Source organism: Equus asinus, chromosome 1 (genome assembly GCF_041296235.1).
Source record: "Equus asinus isolate D_3611 breed Donkey chromosome 1, EquAss-T2T_v2, whole genome shotgun sequence".
In the NCBI taxonomy this organism is placed as follows: Eukaryota; Metazoa; Chordata; class Mammalia; order Perissodactyla; family Equidae; genus Equus; species Equus asinus.
The window spans coordinates 36,392,221-36,416,761 of NC_091790.1; the positions used below are offsets into that span (position 1 = coordinate 36,392,221).

Genomic DNA, 24,541 nt, shown 5'->3' on the forward strand with positions numbered 1-24,541 from the left:
TCTGCTTTAATATCCTTTACATTTTTATTTGAAATGTTTCCTATATATTACATATAGTCTATGGTAATTAATCATTCCTGATGTGTATTTGCTTCAAAATACTTCAAGAGTTTAATGCTGCCATAGTAACCAGTGATATTAATGCTAATGAGAAAATGACAGTCTGTTGAAAATCCCCACTGACTCAAGACTTTTGGTCAGTGTTTAATTTTTTCCAGAAGCTTTTTATTTCTCCCAGTAAAAAAGGGTGGGAAGAAAGTTCTGCAAACTCCCTCACATTCCCAGGGAAAGTTAATAGTGACATCTTCCCGCATTCATAAAGGCGGCCCACAGAAAGCGAAACAGAGATTTTTTTTTTTTCTTTTTTTACCCTGGCTTAAAGTTGGGGCGTTTTGACAAGATTAATTCTTGAAATTATGAAATTCAAAATGTAGTGTGTCAATGTTTGGATTAGTTATGCCTTTCCCCTTTGTTGTTTATTTTGGCAGTCTGAAGTTAAAAACAAAGCCTTGAGATTGGAAGAACTTCATTCCAAAGTTAATGATCTTAAAGAATTAACTAAAAATCTGGAAACACCACCAGAGCTTCAGGTAAGCACTCACTGAGACTTGTAATAACTACTGTCTACTAGACTCTTTCTCTCTCAAAAAGTATATATATATGTGTGTGTATGTATATATATGTGTGTGTGTGTGTGTGTGTGTGTGTGTGTGTGCGTGTGTATATATATATTCTCATTGTTATCATCATCATAATTCCAAGCAAACGTGGATATTATCATATATGGGGGTTAAAAGATTAACATCTTTAGAATTCCTTCTGCCAGTATTCATAGCATATTTCCAACTCAAATATTATAATAAGATTAGTTCCCTTTTTCCTTGCTAAATTTTGGAAGTAGTATCCAGCTTGCCTCCTGGACCACTTTATGTCTAGACAAGAATAGAAACCACATCCGCGAATAATGATATCCTTATTGAGATTTCACTAATTCATTCACTCAATAACTGGATTTGGAAGGATCACCACTGCAAATCTCCCTTTAAGGCTCTTTAGATGGCACCAATCCACAGGCCAGGGTAGAGCAGTTCTGACCAGAAAACCCGGGCTGCTTCAGTGAGGGAGAGCTAAGAGCAACCAGCTCCGTGGGTCTCTGTTGGCAGCCAGCACCACAGGCTCCAGGCTATATAACAAACCTCTATATTTGTTGCTGACCTCATAGATTTTCTCTACATTTTCTTTCTTCCCTTCTTGCCTTTGTCCCTTATTTACTGATTCTCATTAACCCATCAATCTTGCTTGATCACTATACTTTTTCTCTGACCTGAGACTGTGTATCCATCAGTTATTACCATCGGTGGATTACATGTGACAGAATGTTAGAAGTTTCACCTGAAGCAAAAAGAGGTGAAGGGAGTGCTAATCATATGCAAAACTAAAGGAGGAGAGCTGATGCGTGCCACTTGTGTCAAGGATATAAATGGGCAACAGTTGGACTTTCGCGGAGTCAAGACGGAGGCAGTGTTTTAGGAGACAGCTACTGTTGACTCTGGTTTCTCACACACCCACCCCTACCAATACTGAAGGAAGAGGTGTGGGAGGGCCTGCACTTACCTCAAGCCTCGGGAGAAGGGTTTCAGTGGTCCCACCTGGAGAGTATGACATATGTTCCTTGTTGGCGGACACAGGTGTCTAGTATCTAACTCCCCATGAGAGCCCTAAAGGGTAGGAGACAGGCTAGCTAACTGCTGATGTATTGGTTAAAGGAGAAATGATTATTATTTTTTTTTTAAAGATTTTATTTTTTCCTTTTTCTCCCCAAAGCCCCCCGGTACATAGTTGTGTATTCTTCGTTGTGGGTTCTTCTAGTTGTGGCATGTGGGACGCTGCCTCAGCATGGTCTGATGAGCAGTGCCATGTCCGCGCCCAGGATTCGAACCAACGAAACACTGGGCCGCCTGCAGCGGAGCGCGCGAATTTAACCACTCGGCCACGGGGCCAGCCCCAGAGAAATGATTATTTTGAGTGGCCTGCATCGCAGAGTCATCTGGGGTGAATGCTAGAGAGTGACCTCTGACCCAGAAGTGAGTTTTGAGAGGAAAGGAAAGAAGAGAGCAACAGCCTGTGGATATCTTAGGTTATCAAAGAGAGCTTTCTGGGGGATGACAGGCCTCAGCCTTGAGAAGTTAAAGAGATGCCCACAGGCTGCGGAAGGAGAAAGTAAAGAGTCAGAGAAGAGTGCATCACTTGCATCTAGGGAACTCCAGGAGGAAGTCGCAGAGGTGAGGGGAGTTGCAGAAAAGCCAACAGGCTAAGGCCCATGAGAGGAAAGAATGTGAAATGTTGCCTGGCCTAGGAGCACAGAGGCCAGCTCCCAACAGTTGTCAAAAAACTTCAGAGCCCCTCACCCACCTCTCTTCTGTCTGAGCCTGCAGGGGTCAGGAGCTGTAGAAAGTGGGGGAATAGAAATAAAGTGAAGAAAGACAAAAAGAGGCACGCGGCCCCTTTCTCCACTGCGGGCTTCCTGTTTGCAGCTGAGATAAAAGCGTGAACTTTAAGTTAACTTTATGTGCAAAGTTCTGATTAGTAAATGTGCCTGGATGCTTTAATTATGAAATTGAAACTGTTTGCAATTTATCGTGATTATAAGTCCTTTTATTATCTGTGGGGCCAGGGAAGTCAAGGCCCTCCTGAACTAAATCATCCAGGAGGAGTGAAGATCTAGCCTCCCTGAATATTTAAAAGTGGGAGACACAAGTAAAATTGCTTTATGAGAGCATCTGATAGTGGTGTTTGTCCAAAGTAGTGGTTACATCAGAGCAAAACATGCATGAGCATTTCCCGGAGAGATTGAAGAGCAGCCTTTTTGTGACCGCCTTGCTAACTCTGTGTAGGTCTAGACCTGCTTTTGGAACATGGCATCTCGCATATTCCCTGCAACCTCAGTTGAAACTTCCACTTTAATGTCCAATGTTAACCGCAATCCTCACTCTTTCCATTTTCCCATCAAAGTGTTTGGCGACTTATACCCACTGGTTTTCCTGCTTAGAAAAGTTGAATTAGCATCCATGGTTAGGCTTATGTGGTTTTTTTTTTTTTTCACAATTAAGATGCACACAATTGGAATTCCTACCGAATGAGCGTTCTGGTTTTCACAGATTTTAATGAAATCTTACTTTATGGTTAGTTTATAGAAGCAGACTTAAGGCAGAAATTGGAGCATGCCAAAGAAATTACCGAAGAAGCAAAAGGAACCTTGAAAGAGTTCGCTGCCCAGAGTACACAGGTGGAGAAATTTATTAATGACATAACAACCTGGCTGACAAAACTAGAAGAATCGTTGATGAACTGGGCCCAAACTGAGACTTGCGAAGGGTTGAGAAAGGTGAAGGTAGGTCATAAACTATTATTAAGTGTTTATACTTCAGTTGAAATATTACTTCTCCTCATTTGTGGTTACTATAATCAAGATATAACCCCTGCTCTCAGTTACCCATGTTACCACTAGACCGACTAATTCATGATATGGGACGTGGGAAAGTAAGTAACAGGTGGAGAAATGAATGCAGGTGGTAAGAAATCAAAGATGAATAATCTAAAATCAGAAAGCATGCGTTGCTGTAGGCCTGCTCATAGGCCATGCTTCTTCATATTTTTTTAGTAAAAGGGTCGAACCTATAGAAGAACTGTTTGAATTTCCTTGAATTTTCAAACTTGAATGCCAAATAGTTTTTCATACTTTATTTTTGTTGGTCAGTATGACTACTTTCATCTAGAGAAGGATATATTTTTTTAAAAAGCTGCTGAGAAGACATTCCACTTCCATGTCATCTGTTCATGTTTACAGATGACATTTCTGATCCACTGTCTTTAAAGCTTGTATTGTAAGTTGACTTTTCAGGATAGATAATCTGTTTTCTTTCAACATATTTTCTTACTATAGTTGAGACTGAGGACATATGTTTTTAAATTAACTACTGGTGCTTTTGGTAGGGCCTCTGACCTTGAAACAAAGCCCAAGTGGCCTATTGAAGAATGCGAACTTAGGAGGGTGACTCTATTAATAATTTCTAATCAATTGACTCTACCAAAGGTCATGGGCTCGAATCTGTAAGGACTTGTTTGATTTGCTTGAAATCCTAGACTATAACCCAAATCTTCCTAGCTGTCTCCCAACAGGTGTTCACAGTTGTTCCTAAGGAGAACTGGGCAACTTTCTGAAAGTGTCAACACAGATCTATCACAAATACTGAAAAAAATCCCACAAGAATGTAAACATTACTGAGTGGATTTCAACAGCATCAATTTCAGATTCAAACAAAGTGCCATAGTGGAGTAGCTGAAGTATTTCTCTTGAATGTGGTGGATATCCTTCATGGCATGCTTTTATTCTACAGGAAATACAAAAAGAACTCCAAAGTCAGCAAAGCAACATCAGCTCCACCCAGGAAAATCTCAACAGCTTGTGTCGCAAGTACCACTCAGTTGAGTTGGAGAGTCTGGGCAGTGCAATGACCGGGCTGATAAAGAAACATGAGGCTGTGAGCCAGTTGTGCTCCAAAACACAGGCCAGCCTTCAGGATTCTCTGGAAAAACATTTCAATGGTGAGCTCTGACAGGCCTTAGCGTCAATGGTTTGTTTACGAGAAGGAATCCAAACGAAATGCTGCCTAGAAACCGCCAGCAAAAGTTTGGGAAAACTTCCCACAAGAATATAATTTTAAATTTGTTTGAGAGTGGAGATTTGAGCAATAGAAGGATTGTGCACGGACTCTCACCATCAGCAGAATTCTTCCTCTTTCTCCCCAGAAAGTAGGAATCCACCATTTTGATGATTCTGAATTTCATCTGGGTTTTCTTTTATTTGTGTGGAAAATTACTTCCACTGCTGTGATGAAATGATGCAGTAAACTCAGGTGTTAGGAGAGGTCATGAAACGGCACAGCCATATAATCCAGGAAATTGCTGTCATATGTTCATGACACAGCTTCCCACACCATGTGCCTATGCTCTGATGCAGACACATAATGACTTTCTAGGTCAGCTTCGTGGACGGAGGACAGAGGAGATGGTTTCTCCTTTGCCATAAAAATGGCTTTGTCACCTCTAGAGCATTTCTTGCCTTTTACTCTTACATATTCAGACAATTAATTATCTTTCTTTACCAAAAGAAAGAAACACAATGGGAAATCAGACATTCCTGGAATACGAATATCTTTTCTATCTTTTATTTGAGATACTTTCTCAATTTTGCCATGAACAGTCATGATTGTGGACCATGCTGTACTATTTTCTATATTATTGTTATTATTTTCTTTGTGGAATATTTTGGAAGGCAAGATGCTAAAGGCCAGAATTAATTCATTATGGTAATCCTGGATGCTTATTCAATGTGTTGGATTTTTTTTTTCTCATTTTTACTACTTTCAAGAGTCTATGCGGGAATTTCAAGAATGGTTTTCTGGAACAAAGGAAGCAGCAAAAAAATCATCTGATAGAACTGGTGACAGCAAAGTTCTAGAAGCAAAGCTCCATGATCTCCAGGTACAAAAGCTGGAAGGAAGCACTTTTTCTTCTTCTCCATATGGTACTCAAGTGCCCTCAGGTCAGACCTAAATCATCTCTTTTGCCAAATCTTCTTTTATTATTCAATATGTTTTTTCTTCCATAACAGAATTAGATTTCTTGAGTCATAAGGAGATGGGCAATATGAATAGTAACTTGAAAAACTCAGGTAGAACTCCAGAATTTCTAGATCCCTTCCTCTCTCTTCTAGCCTGTTGACCATTCTTTGGAATTTATTCAAAATTAAATCTAGTTTGAATTTTTATAGCAGTAAAAGTATAGATAATTATATCTATTTTATATCAGGATCGCATGGAAGAGTTTTAAAAAGAAGACCTGGCTTGTGTTTTTTAATAACTGATGATCTACATTCAGAGCTGGGATATATTCAAATTAAAGCAATAGCTATTATAGGTTTTATTGGTTTTACTGACTGGAAAACGTATGACTTCAGAAAGGAGAAGCCATTGTGAAGTAGAATTAAGCAACAATTGACAGAAGGCTAGGTTCAAATTAGGTTTTAGCCAAGTTTTTCAAGTGGCTCGTCTGAGCAAAGCACTGTGTTAAGCATTGTATAAAAAAAAACCTTTAAAAATGAGGGACATGAGGATTTTGTGTCTGAATGGGTGATGACAATTATGTAGATAATTCATTAATAGGGTAGGAACATCATTATAATAAAGGAAGTGGTTTTGCAGGAAGCAGGGTGAGTTTAAGCTTGAGATGCAGTGGAACTCCACAAAGAAAAGTCTGAGTGACAATTGCAACACAGCAGTACTGAGATTCTTTTGCTCTGTCGAAGCTATGCCCATGCATGTGGTCTTTCCCAAGGGAGAGGTGCATACCAAGAAAAGAAAGGATCTGAAGTCAGGGCTTTGTGAGCAGAGTGGATCAAAGGAGGAGGGGAGGGCTGGAGGCGGCTAACCAGTTAGAAGATGACACTAACCCTATGAGGAGGTGTGGCCTGGGCGAGGCTGGGGCAGTGAGAATGGGGAGAGACTGAGAACAAGACCTTGACGAAAACCTCCTCATTTCCAGGTCACCGCTGTTCACAGCTTGTCCTCAGTGGTTCCACTGACTGGCAGGCACCATGCTCCATTATGAGCCTTGACTATGTCCAATTGTGTACACCGTTCTCCCTCCAGCTTTGTCAAAGGCTTTCTTCCTTTGGGCTCTGTCTGTCTCCTCTTGCTCCACTGTCTCAGCTCAGAATTGTAATTCATGCTCCCATGCACCAGGGTCTCTGCATCATAGCAGACATTTCGTATTACCTTTATTTCCCCAAACAGAACATTTTGGATTCAGTCAGTGATGGGCAGAGCAAGCTTGATGCTGTGACTCAAGAAGGACAAACTTTGTACGCACATGTGTCTAAACAAATCGTCAGTAGCATTCAGGAACAAATTACAAAGGCTAATGAAGAGTTTCAAGCGTTTCTGAAACAATGCCTTAAAGACAAACAGGCTCTTCAAGACTGTGCTTTAGAACTTGGGAGGTAGGTTGTTTTGATAAGTGTAGATTTCATCATACACAGAATATATTTTCAAAGATTTAGTGGAAAACCATTGTGAACAAAGAAGTAATCTTTGCAATCGTGAGTTTAAATAATGATAAGCTTTGACCTTGAGTACAGGTTCATACTAGGACAATAATTGAATGCTTGGACTCTGATGGTATCATTTGGCTTTATTTTCTATACAGAAAAAGAAAGGAATTATATTCATTAGTAATTGTAAATGGCATAAATGCATGTTTTTTTTTTTTTTTGTCTATTTGGCTAACTCAAGATATTAGAGTTTTGACATCCAGGTTTTAGATTATCCAAGAGTTTTCCTTGTGTTCATTTCTGCTGGGTTGGAGCCATGGCAGAAAACACCTACTGAATTTCTGTGAATCGAGATTCCAGTCAGGATGCTATGTCAATAGGGATAAATATAAAATTAGAAGGAATCAAAAAACCTTGTTACTAGGGGAAAAAAGATGTCAGTATCATTAAAATGCCTTTCTGGTGGCAGAGTAATTTGCTGACTCCTGTCCAGCTTTCTTAGAGAATTTACATTGCTTTCAAAACTTAGAGACCTTGTGCTCATGGGCCTTATTCATATCCCAGTAAAATACAAACATGACTGAAAATCCACATAAGATACAAGCAAATTAAGATACAAGAAAGACACAGAGATGACTTTCTCTTCTTTTCCCAGGGCTTCCACTGACCCACTTATCCACTGACCCCAATTCAGAGTCTTTGTAGTAAGATATGGAGTTAAGTGCATATTGACATGGGGATGAAATTGTGCTGGTAATTACCAGCTGTGATTACCAGGAAATCAAGTCAGCAAAATAGGGTGATTCTTTTTCTGTGTAGATCTCAAAAGAAATTTCCATGATTTGTCATTTTTTTATTGAAATAAGTGATAATTTCAATGGGCTTATTGTTGAGTTTTCTTCCATACTTGAAAACTCATGCAATCTTAATTGTCATAGCTATTGTTACCTCAGATATTAGAATTTATTTATTATAATGGGCACATAATTTCTCTAAGGTATCTTCCTTTTCTTTAGTTTTGAGGATCAGCACAGAAAACTGAACTTATGGATCCGTGAAATGGATGAAAGGTTAAGTACAGAAAATTTAGGAGAGAGTAAACAGCACATTCCTGAGAAGAAAAATGAAGTCCATAAAGTTGAAATGTTTCTGGGAGAACTCCTGGCTGCAAGGTATGGTACAGAAATGGGCTGGGTCCTTTCCCTACTCGCATGTCATTGGTTGGTTGGTTGGTTATTTGGTTTGATTGTTGGTTGGTTGGTTGATGCGTGCTGGTTCTATGTTCATATCCCTGAATGTCTAGAATACAAATGGTTGTGCAGTGTTTTTTATGGCAATGAGGTATTTTCCAGAGAGCACACGGATGGAAGTAAGGAGCTGATCTGCATCGCAGTTCCACCTCCCTTTGCTCAACAAATTGGGCAGGTCACTCATTTCCTTTACTTATTGATATTAGCCTTTAAACATTGTGTTAGTAATGCTGTAATTTCCTTTTAGGGGTTATCATAAGGATCTATTAAGATAAGATAAAGCTGATTTGAAGAATAGAATACCACAAATGCACAGTGATTATAAAGATACTCTTCATTTACAAAAATAATGCTATCGACCCCAATTTCCATATACTCATCGCACACTTCAGCCTCCAGTTCCGTTTCCAATACACTCCATCCTCCTAATATTCTTAGTAAAGCCACAGGTACAGTCATTCAGTCTGACTGTCCTGGAGGTTCCTCTGCTCCACTGCAGTGTTTGTCTCCTCATTTCTTCCCTCCTGGGCCAACGTTTCTGGCTCCTTTCCCAGGCAAAGTTCGCTGACCTATGCTTTTGACTCCACTACCTTGAGGGCTCTGCTTGCTAAGTTCATGCTCCACCTCTGGCATTTTTAGTTGCCTCATTGGAACTCTTCCATTAAAAGATAGAACACCCTCATCAGGAGAGTGCAGCTTGACCCCACACCCCTTACCTGCCCTCTTCAAGAGCAGATGCTCTCATCTGTGACGCAGCACAGCTAGCACCCAGCCCGCTTAATGAGACAAATCAGCCACAGTGATCAATTGAATAAAAATTGCCTGATTCAGATCATGCGTGTTCCGTGTTTCTGCCGAGTCCTCTTTTCGGTCAAACATACTTAAGTATTCCTTGTCTTAAAAAACAAACATGCAAACAAATGCACAAACAGAACCCATATCCACAACAGTTGTTGATGTGCTGGTTTGACGACTGTTATAAAGTTTTCCTGGAATGCCTTGGTCCCATTCCTGTGGGCCCTGACTGTAGAGTAAACAATTTATGGACTCGAGGCAACCCAAGCCCAACAGTGAGTCCCTCAAGGCCAGGGACCTTCAGGTCTGTATCATCCTTACATTCGTATTGTCTGTTATGGTGCCAGAAAAATAGAAAATATTTGCTGGATTGACTGAATAATAGCATCGTTCTAGCTATATAACTTTCTGAAAATTACACTGCACTTTCTTTGCCTTTTAGATCTTGACTCTGGTCTGGGACCTGCTTCTCTCCTCCTTCCAAACTTTTAAGATGACTTTATTACATATTACAGACATATGACTTTACTACCCTGGAGAAAGTGGCCTGAATACCCTTCATCACCAAATTCAATGTTTTTCTTTACTCCCCATTGTTTTTCTAATAATTGCAGCTTTTTGACCTTGATAAGCATGCACTCCTTCTTGAACTGTTACTCTCTGGTATTCTGGAATCCCAGAACCAGATGCTAAGAATCTTAGGTGTGTTTGCTCCCAGCTTATTTCTAACTGGCTGCTTCTCCAGACAATCCTAATACACTCTGCTGGTCCCTCAGGTTATCCGGCTGGGTCACCTTGATACCGAGCAATGAGCTTGCCCTGCTCACTGCAATCTGAGCCAATTAACCACAATGATTTAGAGAATAAGAAAGGAAGTTTAATTAGATTAGCCAGCAAATCAGAAGACAGGTGACTAATATCTCAAAAACCCATCTTCAAGGATTACAGAATCTTGAGGCAGTTATGTAGAGAAAATGAGCAGTAAGGAGAGGGTTTCCTTCAGGCATGGTGGACTCCAGGGTGTTTCATTGTTCCCTTCTTCTGTCAGCTGTGATAGATGCCTTGTTAGCTGTGTTTCCTACCTGTAGCGTGTTCCTGGAGAGACACTCATAGAACAAAGTTTTAATTTATCAAGCTATCAGGGAGCACATGCATAAGTGAGAGGCCATAGATTAGGAGAGCATGTGAAGTTTTTAGAGTAGGTGCAGGGCAGCAAGTAGTCACACAGAGGAGAGGCTGGGGCCAATTAGCGAAACAAGATGGCCTCACTTTTGTTCACTTACAGCCTGACTTTCTTATTGCTTGCTCCTCTCAGTCTTGTGGATTTTTTTCATCATAATATTTCCAGTACTTCAAATATTTTGGGGGGATATGCTGTACCTTGTAGTTTTAAAAGGACCCCAGTCTTGAGAATCATTGAATTTTAACATCCATTCAGCAGTTCTCTGGTAGTAACAGGTGATATCTGTTGTCCTGAATTATTAAACTCACGTCGTTGCTTAAGCCACCTCCTTGTCTCACCAGACTACAACTATAAGAAATATATTTTAGAGCAGATGTAATATTATATGTCTTATTTATCTCCCGAAGGCCCATAGGATGCTGGTACATAGTAGCTGCTCAGGAAAAAATTGAGACATTGTAGGAGACAGGCTTCATATTCTTTTTCTTGTACTCACAACAGTTTGTGTTCAGACATCTGCACTCTCCATTCTGGTATCCCAGGCATTTCCTGATAGATGTACTGATCAGACTTCAGAACAGGATAAAGCCAACCCAGACACACATGATTCCGTTTTTCCTCGTCCTGATTAACATAACTCCAAACTGAGATGAGTAAATTCCCTCAGATACAACGAGGAAACCCAGAAGCACCCATAAAATGGCCTTTTCAAAGAAACTTTTTGTTTTAGCTTTATTTCTGCCAGTCGTTGTGTTGGGTCCTGGGGATAGGAGTCAAATGTGGTAGCTTTGGCTTCTAGAAGGCGAAAGCCTTGTGGATGGAGACAGGCAGGGTGTATGAGGTAGCAGGGCAGAGGCCACATGGAAGAGGGGTCCCATGCTCTCTCCTCTCTCTCAGGGCTTCCTGATGCCTCCTGGAGATGTGAGGCCTGTTCTGAGAGTTGAAGAGCCAGCCAGGAAAGAAGCAGAGGAGAGCGGAACAATTTTCATGAAGGAGAAATCTCCTTGTATATACAAAAGAGCAGAGTGTTTGGGGGAATTTCAGGGAGCTATTCAAGGTTAGAGCATTAAATAGGAACGGAGAGATGCTAGAGATGAGCCTGGAGAGGCAGGCCCTGGCTATTTTCTGAAGTGAACTCCTAGTAATACACTGGGTGTGGATTTAGGCACAGCACAGATTGAATCAAATCCCCGGATGTATGTTGACTGCAGTCGGAGAAACCATAGAGAATGCAGGTAGCCAGCCAGGTCCCCAGAATCTTCATTTTAAAGGCATGTCAGCTGTGAGCTCTTGTCTGGTTTCTGGTTCCTGCTCCAGTATCAACATTCATTTGTCACTCCCCTGCACTCCCGAATGTCAGAATTAAATTTTGTTTTTTTCCGTTTTCTTTAGAGAGTCTCTTGATAAGCTTTCGCAGAGAGGGCAGGTTCTCAGCGAAGAAGGCCACGGTGCTGGGAAAGAGGGACGCCTGTGCTCCCAGCTCCTCTCTAACTACCAGAACTTGCTCAGGATGACCAAAGAGAAACTGCGAAGCTGCCAGGTGGCCCTGCAGGAGCACGAAGCCCTGGAGGAGGCGCTGCGGAGCATGTGGTCCTGGGTGAAAGACGTTCAAGACAGGCTGGCCTGTGCAGAGAGCACCACTGGGAGCAAGGACACCTTGGAGAAACGGCTGTTACAGATCCAGGTGCGTGTGGCACCGGCCAGACACCCACAACTTCGGAAGACAGATTTGATTAGATTCACAAATGTTTGAGTTGGGTCCTGCTTGTTCTGTGAGCCTCTAAATGAGGATTATGTGGGCAAAGTAGAGAGCCTGGGCAAAAAAGATATGGAGGGGTCATTTTTACTCTATGTAAAGGAATGTTTTTGTTTTAGTAACTTTGAAATCACTTTTAATGTCATTTAGTGAATATTCAGCCAATGTTATGGAATGGCTACTTTACTCCAAGCACTGTGCAAGCTGCTGGGAATATAGAGATAGATGCTAGTCCTTGCTTTCTAGGAGTTGACAGTCTAACAAGAGAGACCAACGTGTGCATTGTTACCTGCAGTATAACGTTTATACAGGGATTGAAGCAATCAGGTGTGTTTAAAACACAAAAGAGATCACCAACCCAGACTGCAGTCAGTGAAGGTGACCTTGAAAGACAGCAATTAGCCAGGCAATGGAGGTAGGGGGACTGTTAGGTTTTTCACAAGTGTGTCTTTATTTCCAAAATAATTTTATTTACTCTGAAACCAAATTGAATATCGTTCCAGTTTCTACGCTAGTGGCCCAAAGTTTTCCAAGAATTTAAATTGGAGTTAATCTTTGACTCCAAGGTTCCTGATATGTAATGTTTAAGTAAAGTATTATAGTGCAAAAGGATGCAGAGTTCGTTGTTTTTATCTTAAAGTTAGTAAGGTCTTCCCTACCTTAATTCTCATGGGAAACTTAACATTTTTGAAAATATCAGGTGTTAATAATCCCACTCACAAGTATTCATTCTTCCCTTATAGGATATTCTCCTGATGAAGGGTGAAGGAGAAGTTAAGTTGAACATGGCCATTGGCAAAGGGGAGCAGGCCTTGAGAAGTAGCAACAAAGAAGGTCAGAAGGTGATTCAGACTCAGCTACAGACCCTCAAAGACGTGTGGGCTGACATCATGAGCTCTTCTGTCCGTGCTCAGAGGTACAGAGACTGTTTTTAGTGTTGATTTGCCTAAATAAAGCCCAGAGGTTTAGTAAAATGATGGAGCAGTGCTGAGGCTGTCCTGTGTAGAGTTACCAAGCGTATCATTTTAGCTAGTTGTAGGCATGCCTGTCTTTGCCTACATTGTCTTTTCCGTAAGGACTGGTGTGTGTGATGTTTACATCTCCCATAATATCTCACATGGAATCTTGCACACAACGTGGGCTCAGTAAAATATCTATTTTCAATTCATCAAAGGAAGGATATATGGTCTTTAATAACTTTAAGCTTTTTAAAGGAACATACAGGAAATTAATTTGTTGGCAAGTGTTGAGCTTAAGAACAAATCTTTTTTCTCAATTCAAAGTAATGTCACCCACTTTAGGGTTGAGGAAATGTGTGGGGCATTTTTGATTGTGACAGTGAGGGGGTATCCTGGCATTTAGAGACTGAGGCCACGAGAGCTAAGGTCCTACAGTGTGTGGGACATTCTCACCCAACCATTGACCCACTCAGAATCCCTGTAGAGGCTCTGGTGAGAAGCCCGCACCAGATGCTGATGAGAAAGGAGAGAAGGTACCGACTGTTAGACCAGGTGGTGGTGGTGCTGCTACATTAACGAGTGGAAGATCTTTGCCTCCCTCCCTCGTCTCAGAGTATCCACAGATGATCTGGCTGGCTTGTCAGACAAATGACCTTCGGTCAGAATGGTACTGAAATACGTTCCAGGAGTTATATTCTGAAGTTATATATGCTTTTAGGTCACTGAAGACGTGCATGCGCAATACAATAATAATCAATAGATGAATAAAAGATTCAAGTGCATCACAAAACAAAACAAAAAACACTGCAATGTAAACAATGAGCCATGAGTACCACTAAAATTTGAGAGGTTAGGTTTTGTTCTTTTCTTTTAATATAGAGCACAGGTGGTGACTCCCAAAGTCAGTAGGACTTTTAATCTTAGTAATAACTCATAGTGGTCAGCAAAGAAAAAAAATCAGTTCCTATGGTTTTATTATCCTGTATAGTTGGCTGCTGGAGCATGAACTAAACTTCCCAAAGCTTGGCCACAGGCCAGCTTCATACAAGTGAACAGGAACATGGGTGAATGTTTTTTGGATGTTAGGGCAAAATGTTAAATACAAGAAGAAGATTCAGACCCTTGACTCTTCTTTCAGCAAGAAATTAAATTCGACAGCTATATATTGAGCAGTAGCAATGTTCAAATTGTGTGCTAAAATAATGAAGCAAAACAAAGTAGTTTTTGCCCTCTGAGTGTTTAGAAGTTAGAGTAGGATACAGTCCAAAAAACTCTGACTCAGATTGTGTTACTAAGACACTGTGGACTGTAGGAGAACACAGGGCCTGGGGTGGCTTCTGGCAGGCGAGATTGATTTGGGGTTTCTAGAAAATCCTTTGAGGAAAGAATAGGACTTTGAGGCATGAATGATGAGGTTCCTATTGATGCAAAAGGAACAAGTTGAACAAATGCTAGAAGTATATTTACCAAAGATATAACTCCAGGATCATAGGACTGCATGCAAAGGAGGCTGGGAGTGGTCACTGATGATAAGTTTAGAATAGTTTGTAAAGCTGAATAATTTAAAATTTTAAAATGCCAGCCTGGAGTGCCTTTTACTTGACTCTCTGAAGAGTTGTCTTCTTGACTATTACATTTGTGACTGTATTTCTTATATTATAAATATATTGAGTCTTCATTCTTTCATACATTCAACACTAAACATTGTACATATATGTATCCTTAGGTGAAAATCAATCTAATGATATTATTTACCTAGAAAGAATACCTTACATTTTAAATTCCAGTCAATAAGTCGTTACCATCTGATTTTAATAAGATAAACTGAGCCTGAGAAAATTAAGAATTGGGTCTGGCCTGGTGGCGCAGTGGTTAAGTGTGCATGTCCCACTTCACTGGCCCGGGGTTCACTAGTTCGGATCCCAGGTGTGAACATGGCACTGCTTGGCACGCCATGCTGTGGTAGGCATCCCACATATAAAGTAGAGGAAGATGGGCACAGATGTTAGCTCAGAGCCACCCTTCCTCAGCAAAAAGAGGAGGATTGGCAGCAGTTAGCTCAGGGCTAATCTTCCTCAAAAAAAAGAAAAATTAAGAATTGATATACATTAAATGAAATTTAATTGATGATAACCCAGTGCTGATTTTTAACAACACAACACATAAATTTGTCCGTTCACTTAGGACAGTTAGCATCTGGAAGACAAATCTCCATATGCATATATGACTACAACATCTTACTTCAAATGTGGACGTGGATTCACTTTCATTTGAAGAAACTCTGTTGTGGCTTGGTGAAGTAGTGTTTCTCCCTGCACTTAAGAGCAGCATTTTCATCACTTACAATAATATTCAGTAAAATGGCTTATGTGGATGCCGTGTCCTCATAATTGGTTTTTCAGTAAAGATATCAAGATAACTTATTTTTATAATATGTGACATTAATTCTAGCACTTTAGAGGCTGTGATTAGCCAATGGAATGACTATCTAGAATGGAAAAACCAGTTGGAGCAGTGGATGGAATTAGTGGACCAAAAAGTGGAACATCCCTTGAAAGCGCAGCCAGGTCTGAAAGAGAAGTTCGCCCTTCTGGACCACTTTCAGTCCGTCGTGTCTGAGGGGGAAGAACATGCCCAAGTCCTGCACCGCCTCATCACAAAGTCCAGGGAGCTCTGCCTGAAGACTGAGGACGAGTCTTTCAAGGAAGCAGCTCAAGAGGAACTGAAAACACAGTTCAATGATATAATGACTGTTGCCAAGGTTAGTGCTTTGTATTGAGGAAAGAACTTCAAGGCTCAGGTAAAGAATAGGCTATGGGTTAGATTATTGGAGAATTGGCTGCTCTAAAACTATTTGTACATTTAGTGAACTGTTATTATGTAAATATCATTTCTCAGCTGCAGATGCCCATGAAGTTTTCTCTTTCTGTAATCTTGGGATTATTTTTTATTCTTTGTTTTTTGACGTTCACTTAGAATGTTAGTCAACCTGTTTCTTTTCTTTGTAAGATTGTCTGAGTCTCAAATATCAGTGTTTGAAGTTCTTTTTCGTTTGCTGCCACTTATAGTTGTTGTGTTAAATGTGAGTTTATTTAGCTCCCAGATTTCAGTCATGTACTAAGTTTTTCATTCATTTCCCATCTTAGTAAAAACTGCATTTTTGTATTCTCCAAGATGTAGGCTCCTTCATGTAATATCAAGATTATTTTTAATTCTCTATCTGAATCTTTACTTTCTTTTGTATATTTGCGACGATGTTAAAATAAGGGAAAGGTTTTTCTTTCCCTTTCTTGGTTTTCCTTTTGGGAACTCTCTTCATATTATTTCTACTACAATTATTAACATATGTGTTAGTTTATGTTAATTTTTGCCTTGGCAATGATTAAGAGCTATGCCTCTGGAGTCAAAAAGACCTAAATATGAATTCTGACTTTGGTATTTTTTTGGACACATGACTTTGGGCATGTTACATAGGCTCTGTAACCCCTGTAAGTGTCCTTTCCTGTAAAATGCTGATAATAATAGCATTTACAAGACAGAGCTGTTGTGAGGATTAAATGAGCAAATGAATTTAACATGCTGAGCAGAGTGCTGTACACAAAACCAACACAAATAATGGCTTAAATAATAAAAATAGTTATTATAATTATTAAGTGGATTATTAGAGATGTTAGTCAGCATTCATTAAGCATAGATTTTCATGCAAAGCTGGACAGAAGTAAACTTATAGCAAAAAATGGTTTCTTCCTCAAAGTCTTTCAGTCTAATTAAGATTTGATATTTTTATTTTAAGACATTAAACATAGAGAAAATTCGAGAATAATGAAATCTTCTGAGATCACTATATCAGACCTGTTGTCTTGTCTGATTTCACATTGTCAATAGTGACTACAGTTAAAATAACCTTTTCTTTGTTTACCAGGAGAAAATGAGGAAAGTGGAAGAGATCGTGAAAGACCATCTAATGTATTTGGATGCAGTCCAGGAATTCACAGATTGGCTCCATTCAGCAAAGGAGGAACTTCACCGGTGGTCAGATATGTCTGGAGACTCATTAGCCACCCAGAAAAAGTTGTCTAAAATTAAGGTCAGAAAATAAATAGATATTGTAACTTCATCGTTTCATTGGTTCTTGAGTACGACATACCTGTGATGACAATTCTTTGGATAAGATTCTTTTATTCAAAATGTTTCCTTCCTATTTTCTATTTGTTGGTGTTTATTACCTTGCACCTCACCAATTCTAAACATAAGTAAGAGAAAAAAAAGAATCCAAAACACTTTGCACTTGTAAGCAAGATGGAACATTTTCTATGTTTTCTTCTGTATGCAAGTGTACTTATTGCTGTAGTATGAGAGGCTATGAAATATCTGCTAGCTTGGTAGGCTCAAAGAACTGGATACTATTTTCAAGCACAGTGGAAGAAAAGTTTATAAAGTAATTCAGTTAAATGTATTTGAACAATAACTTGGAAATGTCATTCTAGATGTTTTATTCTGCTTTCCTAGCCAACAGTATGACAACAAAAGGGAAAACATTTAAAGACATTTATAGGACATTAACATTAACATCTAGTTTGCTCCTTATAAGGACAACTTAAAGCTTAGAAATTCACACATCTGAGGGAGTCAGAGATCTTAGCGTCTGTTAGCATATTTCTAGTTGCTTGAATATTAAATTGCAATCATTTCCCCTCTGTGGAAGATAATTGCCTTTAATCTAAAAATTAAGCAATGGTGAAATCCTCAATGGCTTAATTTTAAATGAGAAATGTTGATGATAAATAGTGTAATTATGGTCAGAAATTTAAGACTCAAATTGTGTTCTGAATCCCTGGAGATCAGAACATAAAAATCATAGTTAATGATAACAATAATGACTATATTTTGTGAGTTTACTTCTAAGTGCTTATCTTATTTAAATCTTATGATGACTATGTAGGTTTTAAATGAGATAATCACATAAAGTCACTTTTTGTTTTTATTATCTTGTGATTCTTTCAAATACTTCTTTGACACATTTCTCAGTAATATTTTAATTTATTCATCCATCTATCCATCCACCCGTCTACCCATTTATTCAATCTGTGCTCTGCATCTTTCAAGGAGCTCACAGTGTTGAAAGGAAATGCACAAACTGATTTTTATAAAATGATATACCAAGTGTAATGATAGCTTGCTATACTTTTAGAGTTTAGGGTCTGAGCACAGAGACCCAGTGCTGCATCCTGCTTCTACTGATTGGTTAGCTGTGTCTTTGGGCAAGTCACTTAATGTCCTCAAGCCTCAATCTCTTAATTGGAAAAATAAGAATAACAATAGTACCTGCCTCATAAAGTAGTTCTGAAGGCTAAATTAACTCATACACATAAAACATTAGCATCAGGCTTGACACGTAGAATGCATTCAATAAGATCCAGTGGATTTGGTAAGTGAGTGATTTAATTGGCTATGGAGTGACAATGTGGGAAAAGTCAAGGGCGATGGTGAAGACTTTACCTAGAGTCAACAGAGCTATCTCCATCTGAGGAAAACAAGTACATGCAGAGGAGATGGGTTACAGAGGAGGAAAGATGGTGAGTTTAATTGTGCACAGATGGGATTTGAACTGTGATGTGGTGATATCCAGGAGGCAGTTGAATGTTCAGGTCTGAATTTCAGGTTAGGAAGCTGGATCAAAGACATAAGATTGGAGCGATCAGCATATAATTTGTAGGTGAAACCATCAGAGTCGATGAAACCAAGATCAATATATAAAGCAAAGAGAACAATGGGCACAGGACCTAAACCTGGGCACTGTCGATATTTAAGGGGCCACAGAAGAGGGTTTGAAAAGGAGGTGGAGAAAAGAGAGGAGAAACAATTAAAAAAGGAGGACCAGGAAGGTGTGGTCCCACCAAGTCCCTTAGTGAAAGACATGGTCAGCATCACAGAAGCAGCAAGAGGCTGCCATTAAGAGGAGGACCAAAGAATGTCCACTGGACTTGGCAGTTAGGCTATTTGGCTACCACCAAGAGCCATCTGCACAGCCAGATGAGACGAGAAACCAGACTGCATGGATTTAGGAGTGAATGATAGGTTGGAATAAGAGATAGCAAGGATGGACTAATGTCTTGAAATGTCGATGTGAGAAAAATGAGAATTCCTTTACAAAGCTTACTTCCTAGGTTGCCAAATACTCTTTTTTAAAAAATACTTTAAAAATGTAGGAAATATGAAAGAAAGAGCTGGCAGAAAGAAATTGGAATTTGGGAAGGAGAAAGTGAAGGCTGGCAGGGTTGCCTCTCGGAAATCCAGGTCAGGCCTGAATGTAGGCCGATGTGTCGGTGAGGAGAAACCCTGGAGGAAAGACAGAAGCTCCTCCTCTGTCCTTTAATGTCATCGCTCCCCACCTCCAGGGCTAACCGCCGAGTAGGCAACTTCAAGACCAATTGTTTGTGTGTGAGGATATGTGTGTATACATGTGTGTATATGCACAGGATACTTTTAAAGAGTTTACCTACAAGACAAGGAAACATGTCTAAAAGCCATTTCAAAACACTTTAAAATGATGATATCCTCATTCAAAATCTGGGCAAGTAGAATTAGCGATTGCAAATATTGAAATGCCCCATTTTATTGCCAAAGAAAACTAGGATAATGCATTAGAGAGTATTTTGGAAACTGATTTTTGGCAGTTGATACCCCTTGACCTCCAAATTTGAAATCACTCTTAAAGGTAAATTATAAGTATTCAAATTAATAGTTCACATAGCTTTTTTTAAAAAGTTACAATTTTTCTTTATCAAATCACTACTTACTATATGCACTGATAAATAAGGAAGGTTTTTAAAATCCTGCTGCTGAAGGAAGGATGGATACGTTATTAAATGCCAGCTGTGTAAGGATTTCATGTGATGGTGCTTTGGACTACTAAATAACTAAATACCTGTACATGATCTATACTAAAACGTGGCTCTCTTGTATATAACCGTGGAAGATATATTTATTTCAATCTAATATAATGAAATGTGAACTATATTATATAGATGAGTTAAGACATTTTATGCTTAACAATTTATTAAGCATGCTTCATACTTAACACCCATATATTTTCTACACCTGTTAATTTGTAATTGATTTTCTTCTTGAAGTTTTTTTCCCTAATAATCATCTTTTCCTTCTATTTAATCTGGGAGTGAAGTCATACTTTTGTAGTAATTCTAACAGAATCCTGGCTTTAGCAACAGATATGTTAATATATAAAAACCAGATGATGAATTCAGTGAAAGAAATTTCAGCAAAAGAATATATTCTCGGAAAGAGATGTCACTATTTTTCCTAATCAGCAATGCATATTTTAATTTTATCTTGTTGTCCTTTGGAATATTGGTGTGCTTTCGGCCTAAAAGTTATAGCTAAATTGTTCAATTTCTAGTGAGTTTTTTAAAAGTAAAAATAATAGCAATAAATGAACCCAGTCTAAAGATTGCTTTGAACTTTTGATTAAGTCTCTGTGAATTATTCGTTTTAGTTACTATAAAAATGTTTACTTAAGGTGCTGAAGCACTGAAATTGAGCCGGGCTCATTCTTTGGTGGGATGGGTTAGCATGATTCCTCTAGAACAGAAGTGAGATCTAAGCCCCCGTCTTGTGGAAGAAGATGGAATTGGGGTATAGACCACGAGCAGAGCATAGTTCTGCAGCAATCCTCGTTCGCTTGTCTATCAACTTAGGGAGAAATACAGATTCACGTGTTTATGGGAGCAATGCACCACAGGCAAATATTTAAATCAGTGTCAAAACAGTTTCGTATATTCAAACAAAGCCTGATTTCAGGGTCCTGGTTTAGTGTGTTACAGGATGCTGTGAATTCCTCTGCTTATTTTGCCACAAGCCTTGACGCTCACGATGATAATTCTCTGCTATTCTAACTTAGGGGTGGGCGGATGAATTGATTCTGGTTCCTTGTGGCACACTTGCTAAAACTTCCTAGCAGGACAGGGTCCCCCTCTGAACACATTTGGAAACTAGCTGGGCAAGTGACTCACAGCCTTCTCGGTTACCATGGCGATATTCCATTACAGGAGCTGATGGATTCCAGAGAGATTGGTGCAAGCCGCCTGAGCAGAGTGGAGTCTCTGGCTCCTGCGGTGAAACAGAACACAACTGCCAGTGGGTGTGAGCTCATGGACACGGAGATGCAGGCCCTGTGCGCCGACTGGAAGCAGTGGGAAGACAGTGTTTTCCAAACGCAGACCAGCTTGGAGAACCTCGTTAGCCAAATGGCTCTTTCGGAACAGGAGTTCTCAGGCCAAGTGGCTCAACTGGAGCAGGGCCTGGAAGAGTTCAGTGCCCTTCTGACAAGCTGGGCTCAGCAGTTAACTCTCCTGGAAGGCAAGAACACAGATAAGGAAATAGTGGAATGCTGGCAGAAAGGACAAGTAAGTGGGCTTCCTGTTTTCTACTGGTGGTTATGCTAAAATTGTTGTTTGGGTCTCATTGATGCTAAAATAATCCTTGTTAACTAAAAACATGCAACACTCAGACTTGGGAGAAATAAGTACTTATCCTATTAAATTTTCAAAGGGGATCTTTTTCCTCTCATAAATCCAACTTGTAAAGATGCAGATACAGGGGAGAAGGAATTATTATTTATTGTAGGAAACATTTATTGTTAGTGGAAACATTTTACTTTCATTCTTATGGTGTAAGAGTTTGTAATATTGTATTCAGCCATTCAGTCTGAAAGATGGCCTGTGGGTAGAGGCATAAATAGACAGAGAGTCATAGCTGTTTCCTGCCAGTGAGTTATTTCCAACAATTAAAGGATTGAATTTCTAGCTTTGAAAGAAGTATTTGGTAATCTCATAAAGCTCAACTAATAGTTTTCACCTTGATTAGCTCTGCTATGTGTGGTTTTGACAGCTGTGCTTGAATTAACCCGTTAACAGAACTCCTACGTCATGCTCGGTGGTTGCTCTCTGACCTTTTTTTTTTTTTTAAACTGATGGCAGCTCTTTCAGAATGTGAGAAAGGGAAGCATAAAAAGGAGAGTGAAGAATGGGCAGAAGCTTGAAATTCTCTTTCTTTCTTTTGCTGTTAAATAGTATCTTGGAAAACCTTTCAATATTTGCAATTTTATAGTGCTCTGAATCATGGATGTCCTTAAAAGGAGGTTTTCATAAAGTAAACTTCTCTGTTTCTATTTATATTATAATCCTTTCAAAATAGCTCCAGCCAGGAAGAAAGTCATGTAGTATTTCCAACATTGTCTTGTTTTAAATCAAGTACTTGAAACATGTATACCACCCCACAAAATAAAACTTTATAATCATCTCTTTATACTATTTTCTTTATAATGTTTCTAGGGTTTTGTTTTTTTTTCTGATGCCTTTTCTAGAGTTTAGGTTTAAGCACCAGAATAAAGTGCAGAAAGAAGTTCTGTCAAACAGGGACAAGGACATTGGTAATTCTTCCTTGATGTCAGTATTATTCACTCTGATATCAAAAAACCAGTTACAATGTCTGGGTTCTTTTTTGTTTCCTTTCTCTTCCATGAATATCAGTGAAATTTTTTCAAAGAAATATTTGATTGTATTTAAATTACATTACTATTCTGAGCTATCATTTTTTACATTGATACTATTCATGAAAATAATAGGTGAGGCCCATAAAAAAGATAGACGGTAATGCAAAAGTGAATGTGGACTTTTAAATGTACTAACAATTCAACCATGACAGCTCTTCAGTTAGATCTACTTCCAGATGCAGCTCCAGGGCCCGTGCTTTCGATGACAATACTACATTGCCTCTCAATATTCAGATTTTCTCTTATTTCTAATAATCGTATGTTATCTAAAAATAGAGACAATACATGTTCTCACCACCAAAAAGAAATGATAATTATGCGATGGGATGGAGGTGTTAGATGATGATATGGTGGTAATCATTTTACAATATATAAACACAAAAATATATGTACACATTGTACACCTTAAACTTACGCAATGTTATATGTCAATTACATCTCAATGAAACTAGGAAAGATTTTTAAAAGTGGGGATAATATTTCCATTACAATGAATGCATAGGAAAAATTTTACAAAACAATAATTTTCAAGAGGTCTTATGACATTGTTTTGCTATTAGGTAGGGCTTGCCATTGTTGAAAATCATAGTAATCAGGAACTTTCACAAGTATTTACTTTCTCTTCTGTAATTAAGTGATGATACTCAAGAAATCCTTTAAAAAATAAAAATGAATTATCATCTATCAACTATATAAAATCATGTTAAAAAAAATCTTGTTCACTGTGTTTGCAAAACTCATGTCTTTTAATATCCATTAGGTTATTAGAGTCAGAAATTTAGCAATTTTCTTAACCTGTACAACCTCTAAGCACAAAAAAAAATGCATTCTATGATTAAGTGAAACAGAAGAATATGACCTGATATTTATAAAATGAAAGACTCTACTAAAATGCTTTAATTTACGATGCAGTTATAGAAAGTTTTTAGTATAAAGCTTTGGTCCAAAGCTTTTCACTTTGGATATCATTTAATTGGACAAATTATCAGCTAATGTGACTACTTTGAATCTCTGGTTCTTTTTACTTTTTGGTATGTGGTAAATTTCTTTAGATCTTATTTTTATTATTCTTTCTGTTCTCCTTAAATAAAAGGTTCAATGTTTTGTAAAATAGTAGTTACTAGTTTAGCATTTGGAGTTTCAGAAACTTTCTAGTTATTATTTATGAATTTTGTAAATAAAAATATTTTAGACTCCTCTAGCCCAGACACTAAGCTACGTAAAGAATTTTAAAACCAAGAGAACACCATCTTTCCTCTCAAAGTCACAGACTAGGTGGAAAGGCCTATAAATTCAAAACCAAGGGGGACACTTGATTGTAGGAAGTGCAGACAAGGTGCTGTCTATCCTCAAATGAGGAGCCCCCAAAAGTGGAGAGGAGGGTGCAGAATCCTTAGAGGAGTCGTTATCTGAGCTGAGGCTCGAGGTACAATTACAAATTGATCTGATGGGTGAGGTGGAGGAACAGCATGAAGATCCAGAGTGACTGAAGAATGAGGAAAAACAAGAGAAAACTAGAGAACAGAATTCAAATTAAGAAGATATTGTGCCATTCCAGAAAGAAACGACAAAGATGTCAATGGGGACTGTGAGAGTCAAGATGCAGAGAAAAAACGAGAGCTGATAAAAGAGATATTTTAGATAAAGACTAGACCAGACCTCCTTTCTCCTGTGTGGAGTGAGAAGGGAAACGAGTAAGGCCAAGATGATGCTTAGTTTTCTGATTTAGATCATTGGGAGGACAGTGGTGCCATTTACAAGGATTAGGAATGTGACACAGACCTGGTTTGGTGAGAGGCGTGGTTTTCCTATAAATCTAGGCCATGTCTCGATAAAAATCTCTCAAGATAATAATAGTAACAGCAACAGCTGTCTGAGTAGTTACTCATCTTCTTGCCTCTCCTCCTTAATTAGTT

General features: G+C 38.9%; 1 protein-coding gene across 24 annotated transcripts in view; it reads left to right on the forward strand.

Annotated features, from left to right (window-relative positions):
• The window catches only part of SYNE1 (spectrin repeat containing nuclear envelope protein 1), a 445,076-nt gene that overhangs the window by 192,900 nt on the left and 227,635 nt on the right, over positions 1 to 24,541 (forward strand). For all 24 annotated transcript variants that reach the window (XM_070488115.1, XM_070487809.1, XM_044761490.2 and 21 more), the window contains 11 exons: positions 489 to 590; positions 3,188 to 3,391; positions 4,398 to 4,605; positions 5,432 to 5,544; positions 6,855 to 7,060; positions 8,128 to 8,283; positions 11,732 to 12,023; positions 12,839 to 13,011; positions 15,506 to 15,815; positions 16,977 to 17,141; positions 21,121 to 21,477. In XM_070488115.1, the coding sequence (XP_070344216.1) occupies positions 489 to 590; positions 3,188 to 3,391; positions 4,398 to 4,605; positions 5,432 to 5,544; positions 6,855 to 7,060; positions 8,128 to 8,283; positions 11,732 to 12,023; positions 12,839 to 13,011; positions 15,506 to 15,815; positions 16,977 to 17,141; positions 21,121 to 21,477 (2,286 nt within the window). The remainder of the gene's footprint in view (positions 1 to 488; positions 591 to 3,187; positions 3,392 to 4,397; positions 4,606 to 5,431; positions 5,545 to 6,854; positions 7,061 to 8,127; positions 8,284 to 11,731; positions 12,024 to 12,838; positions 13,012 to 15,505; positions 15,816 to 16,976; positions 17,142 to 21,120; positions 21,478 to 24,541) is intronic.